Below are 27,056 nucleotides of genomic sequence, written 5' to 3'. Positions count from 1 at the left end.
TTTGGAAAAGAGAAGACGGAAAGGGAGCAAAATTAATTAAACCACATCCCAGGGAAGAGGAGGGCAGATGTGCATGGTTTTATTATATTTTTATCGAAATCATCATGTGCACTCTATGAATGGACAGCTTATTAAACAATGTTCTTCCAATAACGGGGGTTTATGCCGGCTCGGATCGTTATTATAAATGAGTGTAATGTTATGAGTTAGATGACAGCAATAAACAGCATCCAGAAAACAGTATGATACTGCCCAAAACGAACCAGGAGTGGGCAGTCAGGAGCAAAAATCGTTTATTGCGCCACCCGCCACACGCCACTCGAGAATGGAACAGTAAAAAGCTTTTCAATTCAATAACTGCATGGCAGCAGCATCATGCGAGAATACGACGCAGTGCAGAAAGAGAGCTTATCTTTTACAAATAATTGCATTTACTTCCTTCCAACACCATCAGGCTATTGTCAATGCCAAACAATGTCTTCTGTTGCCACTGCACCGTAAGCATCGCCACAGCCACAGCACAATGGCCGTTGGTTGGTTGGTTGGTTGGTTGGTTGGTTGGTTGGTTGATGAATCGATGAAACATATTTCATTGTGGTTCAAGGTGATGAGCACCGCTGAAAAGCTCCACACAATGGGAAAGTGCAGGTGTCAGCAATGTCCGGCCATTTCACCGGGCGCTGTTGAAGGTTGATGGCGAGCCATTGCAGCTGACGCGCGCATCCCCAACATTAATGGATGATGGCTAGAGGAGGGTAAAGAGCGTTGTAAGCGAAACATTCAAGGGACAGGCGATAAAGAGCACACCGACCATCCTGACCTGACGACACGGGAAGCACTAGTGACCAATATTAAATCAGCACTCGCGCCAAGGTGATCTACGCGTGCGGCCTCGTTGCGGAATAAAGAAGGAAATTTAATTAAGTCCTTTTGGCTCCGATCGAAGGACAGCTCGACATTGGTTCCATCCGCGCGGATGTCCCGTTTACAGACATACACATTGCGTTACGTATTGTACCGGCCCGGTTGGCCCTGTTGCCGGGATGTTTGTCACCGGGTTAAGGGGCCGTGTAGCTTACTCTCTGCGGCAGAGAGGAAATTGATTTTCTTCGACGGAAATTACCGGCTTTTGAGTGACATATTGATGATGCAAAGCAATTAATTTCATCACGACAAACAAGCTGCAAAGTGGTGTAAGAGCTCTTCTTGTGCAACTCCATCAAATAATGGAACTTCATGCAGCACGAACCACAATGTTGCTGTGTGTTGTTGAAGATTTTCCAAAAACTCTGTAGCGAAAATTGAATCGCAAAAAAAAAGAATACTGTCCGCGGCCATCAAAACTCAACGACAATGGCATGATCGGAACATGTAACGATGAAAAGCCATTATTCTCATTCGATCGCAACCGGCAATGCAGGCGTTTCCAGCAACTAATTGAACACGAGTTGGCCCTACGAGGCCCATTATCCTCTCTCTCTCGAATATTGACGATTCGCAAGGTGCTGTTGACAGTTTCATTACGCTTCAACCCATTATGTGCACCATGTGCGGCTTTCGCCGCCCGCCATTGCGTACCATTGCCAACCGGTGGGCCGTGGGACGCATGGTTGTTGGTTTGGCATGTCCGAAACATTAATGCAAACATGTATGCCCATTTTGTGGAACCATGTCATCGTGCGCTCCGACCCATTGCGTACGTAGTAGGTGTTATTCCCTAATGGAAAATCGATTGCTTTTAAAACGTCCTGTGCGCTGTTGTTGTACACAGTTTGGACGTTGTAGCAATAGCATTGTAACGGAATCAAATTAGTTAAAAGTCCAGGATGCAAGTGTTCTAGTAAAAAGTAGTGGATATGCATAAACAATGCAACATACGCTTACCTATGCTAGTATCATACGCATGCAGGTATTCCGATGTCATGAATTGCGACACTAATGAGCTTTTCCCTACGGCTGGTCCACCCAGCATCAGCACCCTAGAATAGAAACGTATACACACGTGTTACACACTAGTTGGCGACCAAAAACTCGTGCCCCTCCGCCTTACTTGTACGGTCCCGATGCCGGATTAGAGGTGCTGCTCTCTCGGCTGGATGCTAAGCTGCACGTTGCCGACGTTCGAGCGGAGCCGGCGGCCACGGCACCGGCGGCAGGAGTTAAATGTTCAGTACTGTAATAAAATAGAGTGGAATGGAAATGGGTCAGAGTTTCGAGTGCCAGCCAGAGCAATAGCAGTGCCAACCAGGTCCATGTGTGTAGCTTATTATTGGCTACACACACACACACGCACACCATGTTGTGTGTGCCTCAGTTTGGCGTAATTGGTTCATTAAAACTTAAACTACAAACAGCTTTTATCCACTTTTTACGGACAAACTGTCGCCTGGTGTGGCAACGGTAGAACTTCGATAAATCCGGTTTCGATGCTGTGTTGCCAGGACGTTGCCAGGATGCTTACACGCTTAACTTAGTTTCATGCATTTACCTAGAGTTTGAACTGGCCACGCTGTTGTTTGATTTGCTTCGCCTACTTTTCAACGAATCGCCCCGATTCACGACACCTTTGCCAGTGATGGAAAAATGCCTCAGTCTGTAGTACTCCTCTTCGACGCCTGTGTTGGGCATGGAAGCCACTCTAGAGGGACGGTGGGGAGCGTTGGAAAAATTAGCTAATCTGATCGCTTGTGGGAGAAACTACAATTCCACCTACCTGGAACGCTGCTGTGGCAGGCATAATTGATTTGGACGGCCTGAAGCTCTGCTTCCTGGAGTTTTGACCGATTGTGATCGGCTATGATGTGGGCTACCATACCTGTGAAAAACGAACGAAAAACGAAACAAGAAAACAGATTTCAAAAAACGAAAAAACAGTTTTATTTTAACCGATTTCCTTCTCGGAAAGGGTACGCTTGTCGCTTCCGCTACGTAAGGGTTAATTCTCGGAAACGAAAGCGGCATTTACACGTATGGGTGGCCCTCTTCGATGGTGAATCGCACCGAGCGCTAGCACTGAAGCACACGGTTAGAGTGACCAGAAATACCGATTTATCTGTATTCCTATCGATGTTTTTTACGTCTACCGATTCACAGATGACCACCCTAAAACTACCGATTTTTCATTTATCCAACCGAAAATCACAGATTTTTTCATAATACTCACCGAAAAGTCATAAAAACCATTTCCCAAATCATTTAAATAGTTGAACGATTTTTAGTTGGCATGCTTTTTAGTAGAATGCTCGATAGTTGGCTGACAGTTCAATTCAAAAGCATGCGTTTGTATGGAAAACCCGGTTTTTGAAAAATTCACAAAAATGTTATGCCGAGAATAATTTCAGTTTTTTTTTTTGCATGAAAAAACCGTTTTTTTTTTTCAGGCAGTTGTGACGGTTTTTGTAGTTTGGAGTGCTCCTACCGAAATCTGCCAAAAAAAAATCTGGCCACACTGTACACGGTATAAACGCGCACCAAACGTCTTGCGCGGCTGGTGCGACTGCGCTGAAAATCGGATATTCGCAACGATAGAAGAAACTTTGCTGCCTTGGCCGTTCATCGAACCAGTTCTTGTTTGTGCAGCCGATTTGAGTATGATTGAGCAATGCTGCAGTGTTGTTAGGAAAGTAGTTAAATCATGTTATACTGTTGAGTGCGATTTGTGTTGGATTGGTTCGTGAAGTGTATGAGTGTGTGTTTGTGTGCATTTCCCTGCCAGTGTACTGCCTGAAGGTGAAAGTGGTGTTTGGACAGCTTTGTTCTCTCGGGCGATCCATCCAATTTTCTATGTGCAAATCGGTCTGCCGTTCGGTTTGCTTGCAGAAAAGTACAGCATAAGCAGAGCATATTCGCAAGAACTCCAGTTCCAGCTTCCAATAGCTTCCCACCAGCCAGCAGCGACACGAACAACCCCCTCCCCTATGGCAGGTATGTATGCTGTGCGTGCAGAAAGTTCCCACCACTCTGAAAGCATTCTATTGTCTGTCCACCCGTTACGCCACAGCCACAGCCGAGCCACAACTCGTGAAACACAGCTGGTGCTGCCTCTTTATGCTGCCCTTTGTGTCAGTGTAGCGAGGGCAACGGAGAGCTGCAGCAGCAGTCGGGAAGACGGAAAAGACTCGTTTGTTTATGTTTTGGTCGGCAGCAAATGTCAAAACGGTTGTGTGCAAAGGCTAAAGGGGTTGTACGGTGGTGGTGGCGGTGCCCGCGGTTCAAAGCAAGCCGTGCGTGACGATGGCAAAGGCTGTAATCAGTTCGACTGAGCGGCGCACTTATCAGCACATGGTTTAATGAGATTTAATTATTTCTTCCGCTCCCCAGGGACATCAGATTAGAGAGAAAGATCGAATTTCCTAGGCGGTGCCTCAACGGGAATGCTTGCCTCGATTAGCCCATCCCAGTAGCAGTGATCATCATCGCGAGTGATACAGTCGTGTACAGGGGCTCGTTCGGTCAGCCGCAGCAGCAATGACTTCACCGAAACGGAACATTTCCTCGCCGGAAACGACCGCTGCCGGCACTGGGACTGCCCCATCGTCCGGATCGACGGTTGCGATAGGAATCGATTTCGGTACCAGCTTCTCGAGCGTAGGTATTTACCGGAATGGCAAGTTCGAAATCATTGCCAATGAGTGCGGTAACCATCGCATCCCGTCGGTGGTCGCGTTCACCGAGAAGGGACGGCTTGTGGGCGAGGAAGCGCTGGCGCAAGCCGACACTGATCCGGCGAACTGTGTGATAGAGGTGAAGCGCATTCTCGGTCGGCACAAAAAGGAAGGCGGACTGCAGGTCCAGTTCAAGGGTGAAACCAAGTGCTACCAGCCGGAGGAAATCTGCGGCATTATACTGGCCCACTTGCGCTCGATGGTCGAACGGCAGCTCGGCGAGCCCGTGACGTGTGCCGTTGTTGCCGTGCCGGCACAGTTCTCGGATGGGCAGCGGCAAGCCGTGCTGGATGCGGCCACGATTGCCGGATTGACGGTGCTGCGGCTTATCAACGAGCCGACGGCAGCGGCCATTTCTATCGGCATTAACAAGAAGCTTATCGGTGAACAGTATGTGCTGGTGTGCTCGTTTGGCGGTGGCTTCCTGGACGTTTCGATCGTCACCATCTACAACGGAGTGTTCCAGGTGAAGGCCAGCTCCGGCGACACCAGGCTGGGCGGGGTGGACATCGACAAACGGTTGGTGGACTACTTCGTGAAGGAGCTGCAGGACACACAGTCGCTTGATATTACGCGCGATTGTATTGCGATGCGCAAGCTGCGCAAAACATGCGAACAGGCCAAGCGCACGCTGTCCTACACCAGTCAGGTGACGGTGGAGATTGACGACCTGCTCGATGGCCACAAGCTCAGCTCGACGCTCACGAAAGACAACGTGGACGAACTGTGCAAGGATCTGTTCGAGCGTGTGATTCTGCACGTGGAGACGGCACTGCGGCGCGCCCGGAAGGATCGGTTTGCGATGCACGAGATTATGCTGGTGGGCGAGTCGTCGCGCATTCCCCGGGTGCAGATAATGCTGAGCGAATTCTTCGACCGTCGGTCGCTCAGCAGCTCGGTCAATTCGGACGAAGCGGTGGTCGTCGGAACGGCCATAGCCGCCGGCATACTGAGCGGGGATAAATCGTGCGCCATTCAGGATCTGCTCTGGTGGGATTTGGTGCCACGATCAATCGGAATGATAAGCGAAGAGCTCGATGTCGAAGGTGGTGGTGGTGATGTTGGTGAGCCACCGCGTATACTGATTAGCCGCAACTCGACGCTACCGTTAAAGGTGCGCCACCGGGTGAAAAACTTTCGCAACGTGCACCGACTGTACGAGGGAGAAAGTGCCATTGTTAGTGATAATATTACGCTGGGTCGATTGCAGCTGGAGGGAAGCTTCGGCGAAGGGCTCGAAGACGTCGGTCTGTCGTTTAACGTGGACCTGAACGGGGTGCTGCACGTGATGGTGGAGGGCAACATTGAGCTGAAAGCCACCCTGGACAAGGGACGGCTCGAGCGGTACGAGATCGATCGTATCGTGTACGAGCACAAGCGCCTAATACTCGAAATGGAGCGCGGCCAGGAGGAGCAAGAGCAGCGCAAACGTAAGGAAGTCGACCCTTCGGCGGTGATTGACCGGCAGGGCGAGGAGCAGGAGGCGGAAGCGGACGACGGTGGGACGGTTGGCACCTGGGATCGGTTCAGCGAGTGGTTGCACTGCATTTGCGTGGTTACGTTCGACCTAGAACTGGGACAGGCGATGGAGCTTATCTACCCCAAGCACGTGACGTTGACGGAGCAGGAAAAGATGAACATTTGCTATCTGGCGTTCCCGGATTCGAATTCCGGCTGCATGGGAGACTCGCAATTCCACATCCGGTTGCGTGTGTCGTCCGGCTCGGAAAACTCCATACTCCCCAAGGGGCTGCAGGAGTTCAACTGCCACTGCATGCCGGTGCATCGTGCGGATCCGGGCCACTTCTGGGGCTTTGTGTACTTCCGCCAAATCAAGGATGCCACCCTGAAGCGCGGTTACTTTCAGAAAAGCTTGGTCCTGCTGACACGCCTTCCCTTCGTCAATCTGTTCTACGAGCTGTGCGCAGTGATTGCACCGTCCTACTTCAGCAACGGCGAACCTACGCTCGAGGCTGTCTGCGACAGTGTGTGCAAGTGGCCGTCGCTGCTGACGGATGAAACGCTCCAGCTGCATCTGCTCGGCAGTGTGTACGAGGTGGCCATTCCGAAGCAAAACGGCAAATACAGTACGCTCGTTTCGCCGGTGGATAGTCTTTACCCGGCCAACAAGTCGGGCGTCAATGGGCGGCCGCCGAACCAAACGCGAACCATATCATCCGTGCACGAGATCGACATCTTCCGCAGCTTGCAGCTGTTCCTACCTCACATCCATTTGCTGTGGGAGCTGGTGCTGACCGGCGAGCCGATCATCGTCACTGGCACCTCGCCGACCGACTGCGCCCACATGGTCCAGTCGCTCACTAGCCTTATCAGCCCGCTGGCGTACTGCGCCGAAAGCCGTCCCTACTTCACCATCCACGATACGGAGTTCAAGGAGTTTACGCAGAACAAGAACGGCCATCCCGCGATCATACTGGGCGTCACGAACCCGTTCTTCGCGAAGACGCTGCAACACTGGCCCCACACGATACGGCTCCAGGACAGTGCGGAAGCGCAACTGCAACGACAGCTCACAACGACCCCTTCGACGGGTGGTCAGTCCGGCGGCGGCACGGTTGGGTCATCGGACGGTTCTGCGACGCTCTCGAGATTGTCCAAAATCAAACAAATCACCCACAAACTGCTGGATTCGTCGCCCGGGCTCTACACACAGTACAAACCGTTCGTGCAAAAGGACAAAGCGTTCATCAAGAAGATTCTGCTCGGGCTCAAGACCGACCGGCCGCTCTCCGTACAGTCCGCACTGCTAAGGCGGCATCTGCTGGAGCTAACGCAGAGCTTCATGATTCCCTTGGAACGGTACATGGCCTCGCTAATGCCACTGCAGAAGGACATTTCGCCCTTCCGGTCCGCACCGCAGCCGCACCCGTTCAAGCAGGAAGACTTCCTAGCCACGCTCGACGAGTGTGGCCCGCAGCTAACCTCCACCTGCAAGGGCGACTGGGAGGGATTGTACCGGCGGTTTTTCAGCTCGCCCAACTTTAAGGGCTGGTACGAGACGCGCTACTTCGAGCTGGAACAAACGCTGCAGGTGCTGCACATGCAGACCCTCTCCGAGTCCAATTTGGCCGAGTGGGCCAAGGGCAAGCTGGAGGTGGAAATCGTCGACATGATCCTGCGGTTGCGCCACAAGCTGACGCTGCTGCAGGGCAACAACAGCAGCGCGATGGCGGCCCTGCCGGTGCAGCTGAACGTTCGTGATACCCGGGAGCAACTGTTACGCCACATGGAAAACATGAAGAAAAGTCTTCCGGACGATTTGAAGCAAATCCTCGGGGACGCATGATCGCAACCCCATCCCCGCCCCGCCCTCCTCCCCCCTATCCTCCCACAGTATAGTACAGTGCTATGAGATATAAAGCTATAGACAGAGTATACATAATCGAATGTTGCTTTTTTAACCAGTAATCGAGCCGTTTTCCATTTAGTATTGCTATGATGACAACCAAGCCACCGGTTCGCGACAGGTAAGACGACATTTGCTATATCGTCTTCTGCAATATTCTTCAATCTAAAACAATCGCCTCATGTCTACCGCAGCCACAAATTTAATTTACGTTTCGATAAGCTGCAGCAAAAGCGTCTGGTCTGGGGGTCGTCGGGCCCGCCAAAGTGCAAGCCACCGACCGAGCCATTCGACCGTGTGCACACGCTACAGAACTTGCAATGCAATGGCAATGGCTCAGCGACACGGCATGACAGGATGATGACACAAATGAGACCGTAGTGCCGGGGTTTCAGTTGCTTCCGATCCGATCCGTTCGTCTTCCCCGATGCCCAACGATTTTTCCACTTTACTGCTGACCAACTAAGCGCGGTACCGGTAGAAACGGTGGCAAAGGAATGGATGGGATGGTGTACACTACTCTCCGTTGCTTCACCTTTTCATATTGTCTATTGTATTCTCTACCATAGGAGGGAAGAGGAGCAGCAGCAGCAGCACCAGCAGCACCAGCACTTCGCATTCTTGGCAATGGGCCAAATGGAAATATTTCAAATATTCCATAAAAACGGGAGCACCGACCGACCGAAAGGGGGTAAAAAACACCGCTCCTGAGCGGATATTTAGTAGATGGTGCCAGGACTTTAATAGCCTTTCGCTTGCATATTGCCGCCGTACAGGGAGCGCCGCCGTATCGTTTGCGGCGGGGCTTTTGCTACGCGTCTACGGTACCTTTGCGCGAAATGGGAATTTTTGAGTGAAAAATCAATATTTCTTTCCCCTTTCTTCCCCACAAGTGGTGGGGCAGAGTCGTTGAAGAACAACCGAGCTGATTCCTTCCCGCGGAGCTGCGTCAAACAACAACAACAACGGGGAACATCTCCGGTTTCCGCACGATTTAATGAAAATTGGAATCGGAAATTTATTACCACCCCGAGCGAGATTAGACGTTTTAAAAGGCATTTGTTTACGATTTCCTTATTAAAGCACGATGAACGACCCTACACAAGGGAGCGCATCGATCGGTTTGTATGAATTCTCCTCGCAACGGGAAAGAAGGTCCTTTTGAGGCGCGCGTTGCCTTAAAATGCCATCACGCGCGACTTTTGTGGCTATCATCATCATCACGTTGCACATGCAATCCAACTTTATGCCATTAAAAGTTTGCAATGAGCCTGCGGAACCACGAACCACATACCGCGTGCGGGGGGGGGGGGGGGGGGGATGGGTGTGTGGCGTACACACGTTTCTATTATTCTCCTTCTGGGATCCTTCTTTTCTCTGTTTCCTTTGCGTCTTTTTCATTTCGGGAGCTTATTGTTGTGAGCAAAAAAGCGCCATCATCGTAATTGGGCTCAGGGAATCCTTTGACAGGCGAGTTCGAGTTCCACCAGGGCCGCCAAGAGTACCCTAATAAAGGACACCATCACCATCGGCACACACACACATACGAAATCAATTTTACTTTCCGTCATCAGCGGAAAAATGAAAATAAAAACCATTGTCAACAAATAAAAGTACGTTCCACGCGAGGCTAGAGCACGGACATGGGCACGACGTGGCTAACGACTTTCTTCCAAACTGTGGTACACTGAGGGATAAAAGTTGTGCTTCCACGAATGTTTGCGAAGAAAAGGTCCTTGTCAGCGACAAATTGCAAAAAAGAGAAGATGTACAATAATACTACCTGTGCACAATCCGCCCGGGTTCGCCATCCATCTAAGTAAGCAATGACATCGATCGGCTGGGATGGTAGCGCATCGTCGTAACCTCTCAGTACATTCGCGAGTGAAATGAATAATGCGAACTTTATTCCATCTCATTTGCTGTCATGGCAACGGTCGATCGGCACGGATTTGTTCGTGCGCGGAAGACATTTCCCTTCCCTCTTTCGAGATATTTCTTAGCATCGATAGCATATGGGTGCCTTTATAGAACGTGTACACACGCACACACACACAAAATGATTATTTTAAAGCATATTGGCATAATTTGCCTCTTTCCCAGTTCGACCAGCTGCTGTAACTGCTGTTCGTTAGGAGGAGCAGAAGAGGTGCAGAGAAGCAGTGAAAGGGTAGAAGATGGTTTAATTTAGTACATCGTTTCTCGCTTTCACCGCAGTCGCAACCGGTCGCAACTTCAGACCGTCCGACATCGTCCACCTGGCCGGCCAGCTGCCCCGACCCACCAGCCTCCATCACCAGCGTAACGTGTAATGGTGCCGTAATTAATGTGAACCCAGTACACCCAAACGACGCACCCGTTGGAGAAAGCAGTGTCGTCCGCAATGGCCTTGAATGTGTTGTTATCTTCTCCGAACGTGTATCCGAACCACATTGCCAATTAGTCCGAAAACGGGAGTGAGATGGCAAATCGGTATAAATACTTGGCCATGCCGTCCGTGTGTGCCGTTGTTTTGTTACAGCACATACACACGCAGTCCCGCGGTGTGTTGATTCTGCGAATCAACAAACTCCCGGGGTCGGACGACGGCGAGTGGGTTACGGTTTAAGCGGAAGCTGCAAGACCGGCGAATGAAAGAAGGAAAGAAAGAAGGCAGAAAAAAGGAGGAAACTCACCGGGACACGGAATCTTTGTTTTCAAGACGGGCACGACGACCCACACACTCCGGCCGGTCTTTAGCTTTGTAACTTTGTGCAAGAGAACGTCGTCGGGGGAGGAATTGAAATTCATGATAAAATGTTTATTTATCGACATCCACCTTCGCCGTGGGTGATAGCTTCCGAATCTAGATGTCGAACTGCTCGGAGGGAGGGAGGAAGAGAGGGGAATCCAATTTCATTTGATGATCGTACGTTCTATCTGGACAAATCGATCACGTATGCAAGCCATGTTGGCGGCGGCTCGAGTTGAAAGGACTTGTTGGAGGAGACGAGGGAGAAGAAGCAGGACTTCCGCCAATACCACCACGATGGCCATGAAAATGATGCCAAAAATCGTTTCGGTTGCGACGGTTGAGTGAACTGCTGTTTCCTGCTCCCTTTTTATGGGGCAAAGTTACGGCCAGCGGAAATTTAATCAAGAACCACACCGTTGACAGACACTCGTGAAACAATGACATTTTTGGTGCCTCTGTGGTGTGTGGTTGCCCCGCCTCTATCGCGTCTTACTGCCGTAAACTATTTAATGAATATTACAGCATCAAATGGCACAAGTAATAATGGTCCACCCGATGGCAAAGGAACTCCCTGGCGGCTGGTCCAGGATGGGGGACAATTTTATGCGCAAAATATGCTTCCCAGTGTCATACTTCCCAGTGACCGTGCTACGCACCTAATCTTGTCCCCGGGTTGCCAAAAGTGTGGACCAAGCGCAGCAGCAGTTTTTGTTTCGCTCAATTACGCTGCAAATGAGGCTTTGTTTGGCGACCGTTGGGGACATATTACGAGTGACTTACCTCATTTCGAAGTCCTTAATTTCCTCCGTGGTGAGCGTATTGGTCACGTCCAGCAACTGGCGCATGTGTTCCTCGCGCTGCTGCTTTTTCCGCTGCGTCGACTGCAGCTCGCCCTTGGTGCCCTGTTCGCCGACGCTGATGAAATCGCCTTCATTTTTTAGCAGAATCGTTTCGACGGATGTGTAGTCCAGGCTGAGCGAGGGCTGTTTTGAGGATGGTATGGATGGTAGGAAAAAGGAAAAAAGTTAGAATGTTGCCACAATTAGATTCCCTAAAATTTCTTGAATCCAGGAAACGAATCCTGTTCTCAAGCACGTGTGCATTCGCAAAAACTTCATGCATTAGCAATTAAACTTGTAGCACTCGTACGCTTCGTAAGTTTGTTCGTTCTTTGGTTCACGTGTCACTTGTCAGTTTAAACAGCATCCCGAGCACCCATTTTCTTCCATCCCAGTCGACGTTAAATCACATCAGCACAGATTGTTATTGGCAACGGCATTAATTAAGCTCAGGGCTCGTGTACGCGCAATCCTCGGGATGCTCGGGGGAAGCAGGAAGGGTTCAAACTCTTAAAAAGCTGCTGGTTTGCGTCCACGCGCCTGCCAGTTACGTCTTGTTGCTGCGTAAACGCTAATGAATGGGATAATTTTCTGCACGAATTACGTGCGTGATTTATTGCACACTTCCGCCGAATCCTGAACAGCCAATAAAGCGAGATAGAGAGGAAAAGGAGAAAGGGAGAGGGAGAGAGAGAGAGAGAGAGAGAGCGACGACACACAGGCAACAGCTAAAATGGACCATTTGGAAGAGTCACTTCCACCGACGCGGACGTGACACTGCGACGTAGCTTCATCTTAGGAGGCATTGCTTTCTCACTTCCCTTAGCTCAACGTCTCCCCCCTCTCTCTCTCTCTCTCTCTCTCTCTCTCTCACTCTCTCTCTCTCTCTCGCTCTCGCTCTCTCTATTGGCGGGAGGTTGGTTCTTTGCACGACTCATTACGTGTATTGTGTGCCGAAATGGTGGTGTCACCGCCCGCCTCCATCAGTTGAAGTGGCCATCAACAAGGCCGACCAGGATCAGCCAAACTAAACCAACCATCACCAAATAAAATTAATCAATGTCCCCAATTCAACCAGCTCATGGAAGGAAGTGGGGGGGGGGGGGACGTGCCCTGGAAAGCACCTCTTGACCGGAGAGAGTGTCAACGGCAAAACTGTGTGCAGTTTTCCACGAAACCACCGTCGTTCGCTGGTGGATTGGTGCGTTTTGTGCGTCGAATGTGGCCTGATTAGAACGGGAAACCACGACCGGCTGACGCTGCCACGACGACGCACGTGTGTGGCGCCGTGCATCGGTCCTCGCATATGCCACGCCGCTGATCGTTCGCACATGTTTAATGCTCTGCGCACTCATTCACTGCACGCCCACGTAATGTTGTCAGAGGAGCTCGGCCATCCTCCGGCCTACTCGTCAACGTGTGGTGGTGTATGGCGGACGGCATACTCTTAATGAAATCATCGACGACGTACTAAAACGACGACGACGACACTCGGTCACGATGCGTACAGCGGGTGGGGGGGGGGGGGGGGGGGGGGGGGGGGTGGAAGGTTGAACGTATTTGGAACTACTCTAGCTCTCCCCCTTCCCGCGGCAAACAAGAAGGGAAGGAAATTGGTCAAAATCAGATGACTGTGGGACGAGCGTATGAACGAATGGAATATGAGATGGAAGGCAAGCGAACAAGCGAAAAAGGAACAGAAAAAAACAGCCAATCATCAAACGTGATGACTGAAAACCCGTACACGCCGTTGCTCATGAATATGTAGGCAACATATGAAAATGGGAAATGAGCGGACGGATGCCGGAGACGGACTCTTTCACTTCAGAACCCACTTATGACGGTTGAGGACCGGGGGCAGAAAACCAATTCGTAACGCAAACACCACTTCTAGGAAGTGAGTTCACTACGTCTGTCCCCCTGTGCAGCTGTGTCTTTCTCTCTCTTTCTCTCTCCTTCTCTCTCATTTGCTCTCTTTTGCAGGCCCCTACGCACCCGCCTGCGTTCGTAGAAGGATGACTAATATTTTTAACCAATTTCCACTGTCACCGCGCGTGAAAGGATGAACCGCAAATGACTCAGGCGTAATTTTCGCAAAAGACGCATTCGCGCGACACGCGGTGGACGCGCGATTAGCGCGAATCTGAATTTGCTCTCGGTTGAGCACAGACCGGCTTTGCTGGTGTGTTCGGGGTTTTCCCCTCCCATTTCCTTCTCAGAGACACATCAAAGCTGTTCGGTGGGAGAACAGTAAGAGACACACTACTGACACTTCCGAGGAAGCTGTAGTAACACAAAGATGACAGAAATGATTTTTTCCCTTTCTGCTACTGTAAATATGGTGCCACATCAACACGACGGACACACTGGCACTAGGAAGAGTTTAAATTGCATGAGTAATTTTAATTAAATTTAAAAATTCATGCCATGCGGTCGTCCACCGTCGGAGGGACGAAGCATCATTAGAAAGTTTCATCTCCATGGCTACTAGATCGTTCGGATCATCCGCATGGAAGCAATAGTTGTTATCCTCCGCAGTCCGGTTTTCCTTGCTCAAACTATCTAATGTCATTGCGCTTGTGCTCAGCTACAACGAAACATCAAACTAACGCGTAAACCCACGCTAACACACATCACCGGAAGGAACCTTGTAATATTGCCTTATCAAACGATTGTTGTCGATACTGCTTCCCACCACAATTGCCACGCCACGTTTGCTAAAGCATTTCGAGCCCTTTTCTGCAAAGCCCTTTTGCTTTGCTTCGCGAGTGGTTAAGCAATTTGGAGAGAAAAACGCACACACACACGCGCGTTACTGAGCCAAATTTCTTGAATCCGTTTTCAACTTCAATCACCGGGAATTCGATTACCACGAATGAATGGGGAAAAAGGGCTGAACTGATCCCACAAACCATCCTCCATGCGCCGAGAGTACGCGCCATTTCGGCACGCTCCTTGCGCCAACGTATCGTGAAGGTGTTGCGTGACATATGCTCCAACGATTGGTGGAATTGAATTTACGAGTAAACGGTGCAAAAGCAGGAGGAAAAAAAGTTCCGGATTTTAGGGACGAACAGGAATGCGGTTCATCCCTTTTTCTTGGAGGTGGGAAAGAGAGAATAAATTTGTACTTTTTGTTGTACGTTCAAGCACGCCGAATGATTTCTGAAGGTGTGTTTACCAGAAACACGGACATTCTTAATTCCTGTGCGGGTGATTGCAAACTCCGATGCCAATTCCATGCCGGATTCCAATTGTTTGTTGATGTTTACAGTGTTCCACGAAAAATGCCAGAAGCAGCTCATAGAAACAAATAAAAAAGACCAACGAACCAGCCGTACGAAGCGACGGTGAAGACTTTTGCTTTCCACGAATGGCAGGGAAAATGTAAGGGGAGGAAGAGTCTGGCCCGGGGTGTATAATTGGGTCCGTTAGTGTTATGTTTCTCCAAACGAAAACAATAGCAAACAGCGGCAAGGTGTTCGGACGGGCAAACCATTTACAGAAAACAATCCATTATACGGTGGCCTGGCAGGGCCGCCAATTCCCACACCACACAGGCGTGAAGTATAAAATTTCACAATAAAAATCAGTGGCCAGTAGTAGTAACAACAAATAATCAAAACCGTGGCGTTCCGGAAGTAGAGGTCGATTTGCTTTACACATTAAACAACGCTCGTTTCGCCGGGCACACAGCGGTGTGCGCAGCTAAATGACGCAAAAGCCCGCTGCGTATCGTAGAGCGTACACGCGTACACGTGCCTAGGAAGCATAAACAAGAACAAGTGCGCGAGAGGGCCCCAATAATCAATTGAGCAGCCAAGGTCCAATGTATGACGTCTTGAGGGAAAACACAACAACAATGATAACCGCCATCACTGAGATGTTATTTAAAATCTAAGCTAAACCATTAGCGAAACGTGTTAGAGCGTGTTGGGCGTTTGTTGGGGGTGGTTAAGGCAAAGCACAAAGCACACGCACGATCACGTTTACCTTTTGGTCCAAAAACTTGGTCACTTTCTTGAGTAATCGATTCATCTTAAAACACACACACTACGAGGGGGACGGTTGATAAGTTACGCCCAACAGCAGTATCAGCTTCTTCACACTGTTCAATGTTGTTGCAGATCGTGGTTCGCTACCACGTTACTGCAAACATTATACTAGCTCGAACGCCAACAAATCAACAACAGAGCGCGCGTCTGGTGTCTGGTGGTATGGGAGAGATGCCCATGTATATGTGGCCCAGCACACTGCGGGAGTCGGCGATTTATCGTAAACAATCGCCGCCAGAATCGATGCACAAAAATCGAAGCCGAAATGAGATAAACCAGCACCACAGCGCCAGAAATCAGCGTAGAGAGACGTAAAAATAACTCCACAGGACAACAACCGTACTTTAACGCTTTCCTTTTCTCTCTCTCTCTCTTTTCCACACACACTCTGGAAGGCGTGAAACTCTTTCACTTCCAGCAGCGCTTCTTACACCGATTCACACAAATCGCACACAGACGATAGAACGATACAAACGATAGAGCACGTTGCATTTTGTTTCCAAAAATCGCACCACACTGTCTGCCCTTACGACGCACGTCAGCGGAAGATAAGGTCAACTTTCTCACACACTCGGAAAATATGAACGGTTGAGCTGATGGGGGGAGGGGTTTGCTCTCTCACCAGCACAGATAATTATATCGTACGAGATAAATCAAACGAACGAAAGTGAAACTCGTGCTGCGCGTGCACGCTACCGAACTACCGGTTTTGGGGACAGGGGACAGACAAAACTACGTACTTGCTGTACGACTATTGTCGCCCGCGGTTGTGTACAAACTGCTCCTTCCATCGGGTTCGGCGTAACATTTATAGCACCGGCGGCCAGTGCGCCTGTGCCGACGACTTCCATCGAGCGGAGGCCGCCACCGCCACCGCCACCAGAGGTCGCCGCCGGAGACGACGCACGCGCCTTGCCGTCGCACGTTGATGATTCTCCGCTCGGCGAGACGGAAATCCCCGCACCGGCACAGCACGACGTTTCGGCGAAGTAGTCGACCCGCAGGTCCGGAAGCGTGCCGCAGCCCAGCTGCTGCGGTGCTGTCACCGAACAACTGCTGCCCGTCTTTGACGGCATCAGGTCGAACTTGGTGGCGATCTGATCGAACTTGGAGAGCCGCGGTTGGCTGGCGGCCACACTTCCTACCGACGAGCAGCCTGCCCCACTACCGTGCTCAAGGTGGCGACGCTGCGGCGAAAATGCATCGCTGGATGTGGTCGCCATCCGGTTGCGCTTCGACGGCGTCGCGTTGCGTTCGGCCGGTGGCCCGTCGCGGGTTTCCTGCTGCGTCAGGTACGCGTACTGCTGAAAGATCGAATAGTGATCGCTGAAGATTTCGGCCTCGAACAGTGCCTTCGACGGTGACTCGCCACAGCCAGCCCCGGCACTTACACTCCGATAGTCATCGTCGCTGCGGCGATCGTGCTCGAACAGCAGCTCCTCCTCGACGGCAAAGCATTCGCGCTGGATGCGATCGTAGTCGATCGCTTCCCGGTCGAACGGGAACATCGTCAGGTCGGGATCGTAATTCGGGTTTTTGAACGGCTTTCCGGACGTCCCGCCGGCGGACGTAACGGCAGCGGTAGCGGCCGCCACCGCACTGCCCGCCTGCTGGACGAGCCGTTCCTTGCGCGTCTTGAAGCTGTTCATTAGTCGCTTCGGGGTCGAGGTGGTCGTTTGCGGTGGCTCCACGAGCTGCTGCTTCGGGGGCTGCGTCACTTCCCTGGCTGCCATCGATTCAAGCCCGTGCGCGGTATCGATCGGTATGTTGGGGGAATGGTCCGGCGTGTCCGGCTCAGCCGAGGAAGGCGCTGGCGGGATTTTGGGCGGTGGACGCCGGATCGGATTGGGCGATTCATCGAAGCTGAACATGGTTTCGTGCGTGCGGGCAAAGGAAGCGATATCACCCCGGCTAACACCTCCGCTGTACGTTTTCGGCGACATGGGCGGATCGAAGGGAAAGCGCGTTGCAGTCGATGAAACCGGTGCCGTGCGTGGCTGTTGCGTGCGATTGTTCGATCCCGGTGTCACTTTTGGCGATTCACGCGGCGAAAACATGGGCGAGCGTGGTGAAAGATCCTCCAGTTCCTGTGAAATGGCATCAAAAGAGAGAGAGAGAGAGAGAGAGAGAGAGAGAGAGAGAGAGAGAGAGAGAGAGAGAGAGAGAGAGAGCGTTAGTAAAGAGGCGAATAAGGCATTTATAGCAAATTACAAACAAGTTTCTATAAACCACTGGGCGCCTCCATTGACTCAATCAAACACCACGTGTCTCCATCACACCAAACGATATTCCTTTGAAGAGTAGAGCTGTTTTGATGTACAGCAAAAGGTCGTTATTTGTCATTGTGGGAGAGCAAGTGGGAGTGATTTGAGCACGGCTCGGCCGAACAAACAATACTTTTCACAAAAAAAAAGCGAGCCAGAGATGGCCAGAGGTTGTTGCATTGTGTCGGGCGTCTTCTTCTGCTGGACAACGAACCACCACCAGCATCAACCACCGTGTTACGTCAGTTGACGACAACTGTCCAAGACAAATTCTCTAGCTCGTGCTTGCTTGCTACAGCTTCAAAGCGTATTATGCCGACGCTCCAAAAACTCCCACTAATTAACGGACGGAATTTATTGTCCTCGGGTAAACACACCACCTACTGCTCTCATCAAGCGCTATGTGCATTGGTCCGGAATAGAGCAACACCTCGGAGGTCGAACCGTTTTCCAGCTGTGTTGATTCCACGCCCCTGGCATGGTATGGCACGGGCGGGCGGGCGGGCAGGATTTAAAACTCGGATGTCAACTATCATCCAGATCGACGGCCGACGGTGTTGTACTTTTCTACACAAAGTACTACGCTAACGCCAACCGCTCCGTCCCTTGTACGAGGCGTGTGTACGGGAGAAGATTTATGACCGTTCTCACGGCCTCAAAGGTAAAAGACCTGTGGTGCTCCCTCAAGACAATCCGCCGAATGAATCCGTGGACTCGCGGCGTTCAAGAGAGAAGAATAAAACCAAAACCGGCGACGCCTGACTACAGATGTGTATGGCGGGGTCGTACTATGAGCAAGGGAAAAAGATAAATTGCAATTGTTTCATGAAGTGTTTTCCCCCAACTCTCACCTTCCCAACCCTCCTTCCCATTGTCCCATACCGGTGCCATATCATCGCATTGACTTACATACAGCTTGAGTGACATCGTATGAAATTAATTACTATCCGCCCGCTGGCGAGATTCAAGATACCGGTCGTGTGTGTGTGTGTGTGTGTGTGTCCGGATATAGTTCACACGCTTCCGGCTCGTGTTGCTGGCCGGTTTTGGTTGATTGTTCGCTTTACTGACCATTACGATTATTAATATTAGTATCATTGGTATAAGCCGGCCTGAAGTCACTCTTCATTTCGCACCATCACGGCAAACGACCATTAATGGGAAGCATTTGATGCGTGAATCAATGTGGGTTATCGCCCGTCTGACTACGTCTATCCAGCTGGGGCGAGATCGAGGCGAGATCGAGGTGAGGTGAGGGAAGGGTCAATAAAATCATCCATCCTTGCCATCCCTCGCTCCCTCAGTGTGATGGGACGAAGATATCCCACCATTAGAGACAGTGTGACTAAGAAGAAAGGTAAAAGGGAGCTGCACGCACGGAACCTTGCGCCATCCACAGCACATCAGCTTCAGGCCGGGAGCGCATCGGCGGGTAGCGATGACGGAGCAAATTGTTGTCCAAACACACGTCATGTCAGTGACAGGCGGACGACGACATCCATCCAGTACCGGAGAGGTCCCGGAACTGCGTTTCCGCGTCAACACTACACGACACGACTCAGCAGCGCAACGGCGGGCGGTCGCGCACACGCAACTCGACAAATGTGTCTACTCGCGCAATGGCTTGGATTGTTGCTGCTTTTTGTGACTTTTCTTTTTTTTCCTTTTTCTCCTGTCTCATCTCAGGCGGATGTTTTTCTTTGTGGCGATCCCGATCCCGAGATCGAAGCAAAACAAAACAAACCGCTAGAGAGATCGTTGTACTAAACACACACACCGACGAGACACATGATACACCACACTTTGTATATTTTGCCGTAGCGGATCGCTTGTCGCTTGTATTGCAACGATTTAAACAAAGAATTAATGAAAATCCCCACCCGCATTGACTGCCCTAAGAAGGTTCATCTATTTTAATGCATCGTGACGTTCAGCATTGGGAACTTCCTTTCCAGACGCTTATTTGCATACATGGCAGGTGCACAACGATGGTGCGCTGTTATGTTATGCTTCCTTCCAAACACAACATTCCTGCATGGGAAATAATGCTTTGCCAGGCGTAATAAAACAACACACACATGCGTCTTTGTTAGCCTCTTGTTGCAGAAATCAGTACAAAGGCACACAAACACATGTTTTGCCTTTGCAAGGCAGTAGTATATAGAGCAGAGAGAGAGAGAGAGAGAGAGAGAGAGAGAGAGAGAGAGAGAGAGAGAGAGAGAGAGAGAGAGAGAGCATGACGGAATCGATTCGCAACACGAATTCCACCATTGGTACAGAAATTCGACTAAATGATTGCAATGTTCTCATTCGCACCAAGTAAGGTACGGTGTGGCCTTCAAACACAATGCTACAATAGCAGCACTAGACACACACGCGCGCACACAACAAGAACACAGTACATTAACACTAAATGAGAATACGAGTATCATGAAATGCAAAAAAGCCTAGTATTACTTTCTCTCTTTTTCATCATTTCCACCCCATTTCCGTCCCAGGTTCGTGTTGTGCAACTTTTAACGCATATAAAATATTGCCTTGCGTGTGCTCTAGGTGTGTGTGTGTGTGTATGGGTGAATGTGTTCCGGCAGCTTCTTCCCTCGAAGCAGCCGGGAGCACCGACGCGCGAACCCAACGAACCAAAAAACAAAGAGCATTATACAATATAACAGAACAACATTTGTCTGCACTCGTAATGCAGGCACGCAGCACGAAGGGACACGAAGGGTTAAGCAGACGACAACCGAAGCACAGAACAGAACAAACCATACACAAACACACACAGGTACAAAAACAACACAGTAGAACAAAGCATCACTCACTAAAACACACCGTCGTCGCCTGCTCTTCTTCTCACGGAACAGTGCCCATTACGACAGCAAAAGGTAAACGCATGAGTTAAACCATTAGGCACAACGAAAAACACTGCCAGGATATGCCAGGACGACCGGAAAGGGGGGGGGGGTTGAAAAGGGGGGTATACCAGGAATGCAAAAGAAAAAACAGTGTACTGCTAAATAAATGTGGCATGTCGTCAGAGTTCCTGCGCTGGGTCATTAGTGAGAAAATGTATGTGGAAAAACCTAACGGCATATCCCGCCCGTCTGACGCAGACAAACTCCATTTCCTTCTCGTATTGTTCCGATTCCAGTGTTTTTAAAAAGCTTCCAAATCGTGTCCCCCTCCCATGCCGCGAACCCCACAACGCTTGGTTTCGAGTTCATGATTTACAGAAATTAATCATCATTTTTGTAACGAACACAATTATTCTTTGCTAAAGGCGTAGCTTCATAATCGAGAAAACGGAACGGAGTGCAAAACCTGACACATCTAATTACATTAATTAACAAAAGCTTCAACGCGGCTTTTGCGGCTCCATCCTGCGCCATCGTTCTGCCACGGTTCGATGATGCTCATCATCCGTGTGAGAAGGAAAGTAGCAAATGGGGAGACAAAGAGAGAGAGAAAAAAACGGCAAATCATAGCAAGTGACGATCCTTCCTGCCCTCCCCCCCCACCACAGATTGCAACAATATACATCCGCTTCCTTCGAATGAAAAGTCTACCGCCTACTAGGGAAGGAACCCTAATATCATCAAACCCAAAAGGAAAGAGAAATGGGAGACGGTGCGACGACGACGATGATGTTAAAGTGCGCAGTTTCATGACCCTCGCGCGTTCATAATGGTGGAAAAAATGGCGAACAAACGATTCCAGCCACCCACCCACCACCACCACCAACATCTGCGAGATGGAAATTAAATCAAGCCTATCAAGAGAGCCGGGGGATGCAGGGACTGTATCTCCTCTCTCAATCATCATACTTTGTTTTAGTGTGTCTATTTGTCCTTTTTTTTTGTGGCACGGTGGCCATCTTTTAACCTCATTGATAATGATGATATTGATTGAGAAGCAGAATCCCTCTCTAGTTTGTTAATGTTGTTTCATCTTTCTTAATTTAGGAAGCCGTTTTAATTAAGGACTAAGGTTGGACCCTCCAGGGATGTGAGCGTCCTAATAAGTTTTGCACCTACGCTTCTCGTGTGTGCCGTTTCTCTTTTTTGCTGTTGTCTCACGATCGATCTTCGCCATCACACAGGGAAATGCAGAACACGAACCACACACCTTCGCTTTTCGAGTGCGCCGAGTGCCGATACACGCCGATTCAAGAGACAGGTGGCGGTCGGGCTTGAACTCACCCCCTTAAGTGGATTATTCGAGAGGACGGCTTCGTCTGCCGCGCTTGAGCGTACGGTACCCCTGTGCCACTGTGCTACTGATTCGTGCCCTTCTCCCCTCCTTGTGTGAAGTATGGTTTGGAGTGGCAGAATTTCGATTCGCAAAACATTTTCCGCTGAATTACGGCTTCGGTGAACATCGAACACAGTGGTCGCGTGTGTCAGATTTGTCAGCATCACCACGTCGAAACAAGGGATGGCCCCTGTGCCGTGCTTCAATCAGCGGGGATGGGCGGGCATGGGTGACTGTGATTGAAGTGGCGCGCTTCTTTTCTGTGTTTGACGTTTGGCTTCTCCCATGGCTGGATGGAAAGCGTGGAGTGTCGCCGGGGGCATCGCAGCAACCAGGAAAATCATCTTGTTGATCTTTGACGATGATGCCGTTGTTTGGCTGCGCAGGATGGGATGAGCAGGAGCATGAAGATGGGAGGGCTACCCTATGGAAATGAAGCGAGGAAACGGAAACAGCAAACCAAAGCACATTTCTTAAGAAAGGGACGCCCAAATGTGTCTACCTTTTTTGAAGAACGGATTTCCCTTGAAGCTGATGATTCGGTCTGCGCTTTGATAAACGATGATAAGGCACACACACCTACACAGGCGACTCCCCTTCTATTGCACTGGAGCAGTGGAGAAGAGAAAGAACGGGGGAGAACGCTTTTGGCAGGACGCTGCCGTGTTTTGGTGAACCGTAACACAGTAACGTACTGCCAGTCGCCGCAAACCACCGCTTCTTTCCATTGATTGTTTCTTTTGCGTTGCAGCACACAACGTCGAGGCGGCAGAGATTTGTAGCGATTTAGTTCAAAGAAAAATATTGTTCATCACAGTTTTGAGCGTTTTCTTGAAATTTTAATATTTTTTTCCATTTTCTTTTTTCTCTCTCAGACCTTTTCTATGATCTTGCCAACGACAAATGCCATCGGTAGTGGTTTGTGTGTGACCTTTTTGTCGTCCCGCGGTTTGCCCCGATGGCGAGGACGGAAATCATGTCAGAGCAAACATGGGAAACGAAACAATTCAAATATGTTGCAACGATTTAAAAGCACACGGCAGAAAACACATCAATCTTTTTCGGCACACGATCGCACCCCCCTTCCGCGACACCCTACTTCCAGCGTTCTCGCCCACTTGCCCACCACGATCAGCACGTGCAGCGGGAGTAGAACCCCGCCACCCATTCCCGCAGTTGTGCAGCACTGTTTGCTGGGTGCAATTTTTCAACTGTACACATTACGGCTGTCGCCGTGTGTGATATGTTTACACAATAGTGAGATGAAAAATCGTGCCCCAATCGCCACATATCAACGTTCTTCGCTGCGGCGGCCCTAAAAATAACACACAACACGCTAATTATAAAATGCCCACAGAGTGACGCTAGCTATTAATACGCTCGCTTCTCAAATCCACGCAACGACACACATACAAACACACACATACAAAAACACCCACAGAAATGCATACGCAACGTGACCGGCAATTCGCATGCAACGGATGCAAACGGCGTCATTGCGTGCCGTCTTAGAAATCCTGCCAACACACCAGCAGCCCTTTAGGCCGAACTATTCCCCTCCCGGCCGCCTTCCTCCCGCCCTTCTTCGGCGGTGGAGTAGATCAGGTCGAATGAATGGGTGGTCGATGAGGCCACTTCTCTAAATTACTCAACACAGTGCGCGCAAATGACGTCATAAGAAGGGGGGGGGGGGGGGGGGGAGTTTACTGCGCTCGGCTTGCACTAAAACCGACCAGCACGCGGGTGCACGATCGGCGGGTTGGGGAAGTTGAGGCGAAACAGCCGGCGGTTGAGTACTTTCTTTTCGGTACTTTAGAATTTAGGTTGCTTCGGCAACAGCAGATTGCATTACGACCGTCATGTGTGCTCACGTGCTCGCTGCGTACGAGGGAAAAAGAGCGCGATTGGTTCAATCGGAGAACGGCGCAGTGGGTTGTGAGATTCCTGAGTGTGCCAGGAAACGAACTCGAAATGCCACTAAAATATTGATCATAATTGCAATTTCAATATTTACCCAACCCGGGCCCTCTCTTGAACGAATTGAGTGGCGAATGGCGGTGATGGTGGGTGGCGGGTGGTGGTGGTGCTGCACCTACCCATTACAAATTGAGATATTACAAGCTCGCGCGCGCGCCCGAGATTAACCGTTTATTCGTGCCCATTCCGGCCACTTGCATAATGGGCCAGCGCACACAGTTCGACAGTTTCGGTTGATCGTCCAACAAACATTCCACCGGCAGACCGGGTGGTGCAAAATGGCAAACGGTCCGTTGGGGTAGCAGCTTCCGGGTACTACCAACGCGGGCAAAAGAGCACAGCAGAATCGAATTAAAGTGGCCCGTTGGAAGGTGGAACACAAAAATAGATGTGTCGGTGTGCGCACTTTTATCACTTAAGTAGCAAATTCCATTCCATTTCGGGAAGCTAATTAGAGAAGATCAAACAGAATTTTCTAAACACAGCTAATATGCATTCGACCAACGTTAAAGGTCGAACGGGAGGGGCGTTTTTTTCTCAAGCGGGTCAATGTCGCTCAACACTTACCTGATAGCTAATCAGCAGCGGCGTATCGGGTCCATTAATGACGGTGATGTTTTCATCCTCCTCATTACCCGCGGTTTGGCTCAGCGCGATAATGCTCGAGCTTTCGTCCTCCAGCGAGCTTAGCAGCGGCTCACTCTGTCCCGAAACGTCACCTGGGAAAGGGAAACGCACAGCCTACTGTTGTAATACGGACATGTCGGACATGATTATAACATTAGTTGTGGGTTGTTTTGGTTTTTCGCCGCCATATTGTTCAATAGTGAGTGTTTGCAACAAGAACCCCTAGGGTACCTGCCATTGTGGTGGTGTTGGTTTCCCCCCCCCCCCGCTCTTAATGTCTGTTTTGTTGCTGTTTAGTGTCGGAGCAAACAGGCATGGATTGGGTTTTTGTGCTTTGTGCACAAAGCAATTCAACAGCTATCGGAGAGTAATTGTACTTGTGTAAACAGAGCAAGTTACGCGTCGCTGTGCATCCCTGCAACGGAGGAAATGCAAACAGAAACCAAGCGAAACGGCGGGTCGGTGGAACCGGCGCGCACGGGGGTGTGTCGTTCTCGCTCCCTTCCGGCATCCGGATACATTCTTGCATCACCCATCGTTCCGTCCCACCGCTGGCGGGCAAAATATTTGTAAACATTATTTGGCAACTGGCAACAACAACGGCAACAACAACTTCAACGGGAGAAGCACACTGTGGCCGGTCCCGGAGTAGGCCTAGCGATAAACATCTATGAAACGTTCTCATAAATTCTGATGACGACTGAAGGTGGGAAACTGTGGCGTGTGCAGAGAGTGAGGTGGCGGCATGTACACTGTGGTCTTATTTTTATTTTATTTTTCACCACGGTATTTGCGACGTTGAATTCCGACGGTTTTTTGGAAGTGATTTGAAAAACACTCCCCTGCTCTCCTGACAAGGCACGAGCGAAAAGGAAGCACCAAGCACGGGCCTTTGTTTCGTCAAAGTCAAAGTTATTTACAGTTAATAATCTCTCCCTTCATGCCATTCTAGGAATGCGAATGCTACTCTCTTTGCAAATGAAAAATAATACATTCTGGACATTCCGCTGAATTGTGTTGTTTTGCCGAAAGTATGTGCAATACGAGCTGGCAATCAATCAATCATCCTGGAAGTGCTACTGCGTTCACCACCGATGCGCGGAATGGAATGGAAATTGAATTGAAACTTAATGTGATTGACCTGCGCGAGCATAAATTGCGCTTAGGTACGGTTGAATACTCTCCTAATGGATACTTGTAGTTGATTACGCTGCTCTTAGGAACAATCCTCTACAAATTGATGTTGGTCACGGATTGCCCTAGCGAATCACCTGACTGAGAAGGAAGGAAAACAAAAAAATGGGAAAACGAAAAAGGGGGAGTATCGATCTTATCATTCCTACCCAGATCCAGCGAATCGTTCGTTTCCGTATCAGTTGTCGTCGTGACGTTGGTGACGTGCGTCGATGCGGAATCGGTCGAGGTGTTGATGGTGGCTTCGGACGTCGTGGATGACCCCATCACGACCACCTTCGGCACGGTGGACGAGCTGGCGGCCGCTGCAGCGACGGCCGTTGCCGTGGTTGCCGCTGTGGCCGCCATTTTGGCCGCCTTGCTGGCGCGAGCCGTTTTGAAGTAGAGCCTCCGCAGGGCCGACGTCGGGGTGGAATGGTTGCCGTGCGTTGTTGTATCGGGCTCGGGACTGTCGCGGGACACGCTCGCCCGTCCATGCCCCGGACTGGTCGGGCGAGCGGTAGAGGAGGAGGAGGACGACGAGGAAGCCGACATCGTAGCGGTGGACAGCGCCATCGCGGGGCTGGCAGCAGCGTCAATGATGGTGGTCGGTGACGCCGACGACGATGACGGGGAGGTGGTGGAGGAACGGGGCGTGGCAGAAGCGACGATGTACGTGGCCGCCAGGGGACCGCAGTGGACGCTTTCGATCGGCTGCTGCGGCTGGGAAACCGACACTGTCATGGCATCGGGGGGCACTGTGAAGTAGAGGAGTGAAAAAGAAAGGCAGGTCAGTGTTTTATTGCTCAAACCTGAAAAGCATTTAGTGTTAATCGTTAATCTGACACATTTCAACTCTATCCATCAATCCATTCTAGGCTAACTTTGCACCGTACGTGAGAGTGATCGGCGCTGTTGCCAGCTGTTACACTATTTGAACCTTTGCCGAGAGACGTCAATCGATGCCGAGCAGAGCACCGTTCAGCGTTCAGTGAAAGGTGTTTAAAAGCGATTCCAAACTACCGATTAGAGGGCCGAAACTTTCCACTGACTAGCAACACACGTACTGAAAGGCATCCCGCCGAACCACGGCACCACCACCACC

General features: G+C 50.4%; 2 protein-coding genes across 13 annotated transcripts in view; one reads left to right on the top strand and one right to left on the bottom strand.

Annotated features, from left to right (window-relative positions):
* The window catches only part of LOC121592872 (mucin-5AC), a 48,426-nt gene that overhangs the window by 3,443 nt on the left and 17,927 nt on the right, over positions 1-27,056 (bottom strand). For 7 of the 10 annotated variants that reach the window (XM_041914723.1, XM_041914724.1, XM_041914726.1 and 4 more), the window contains 8 exons: positions 26,122-26,709; positions 24,719-24,870; positions 16,400-17,746; positions 11,546-11,748; positions 2,714-2,815; positions 2,489-2,638; positions 2,051-2,173; positions 1,885-1,979 (listed from right to left, as the gene is read on the bottom strand). In XM_041914723.1, the coding sequence (XP_041770657.1) occupies positions 1,885-1,979; positions 2,051-2,173; positions 2,489-2,638; positions 2,714-2,815; positions 11,546-11,748; positions 16,400-17,746; positions 24,719-24,870; positions 26,122-26,695 (2,746 nt within the window). In that variant the 5' untranslated portion in view covers positions 26,696-26,709. Of the gene's footprint in view, positions 1-1,884; positions 1,980-2,050; positions 2,174-2,488; positions 2,639-2,713; positions 2,816-11,545; positions 11,749-15,597; positions 16,355-16,399; positions 17,747-24,718; positions 24,871-26,121; positions 26,710-27,056 lie in introns of those variants that run through there. The other 3 variants (XM_041914731.1, XM_041914732.1, XM_041914733.1) reach the window with 3 other exon arrangements.
* On the top strand, positions 3,427-8,093 carry LOC121592871. 3 transcript variants are annotated; one of them, XM_041914720.1, is made up of 2 exons: positions 3,427-3,924; positions 4,321-8,093. In XM_041914720.1, exon 2 carries the CDS (start codon positions 4,468-4,470, stop codon positions 7,969-7,971), a length of 3,504 nt encoding a protein of 1,167 aa, XP_041770654.1. In that variant the 5' UTR covers positions 3,427-3,924; positions 4,321-4,467; the 3' UTR covers positions 7,972-8,093. The 3 variants fall into 3 exon arrangements, with proteins under 3 accessions (XP_041770654.1, XP_041770656.1, XP_041770655.1); XM_041914722.1 differs by lacking the exon at positions 3,427-3,924 and adding an exon at positions 4,086-4,158; XM_041914721.1 differs by lacking the exon at positions 3,427-3,924 and adding an exon at positions 4,124-4,223.

This window comes from Anopheles merus, chromosome 2L (assembly GCF_017562075.2).
Source record: "Anopheles merus strain MAF chromosome 2L, AmerM5.1, whole genome shotgun sequence".
Classification (NCBI taxonomy): domain Eukaryota; kingdom Metazoa; phylum Arthropoda; class Insecta; order Diptera; family Culicidae; genus Anopheles; species Anopheles merus.
This window is presented reverse-complemented; position numbering and strand designations above follow the sequence as displayed.

Excerpts from the sequence above, each read along its gene's own strand:
- LOC121592871 (XM_041914720.1), top strand. The coding sequence starts at position 4,468 with ATGACTTCACCGAAACGGAACATTTCCTCGCCGGAAACGACCGCTGCC.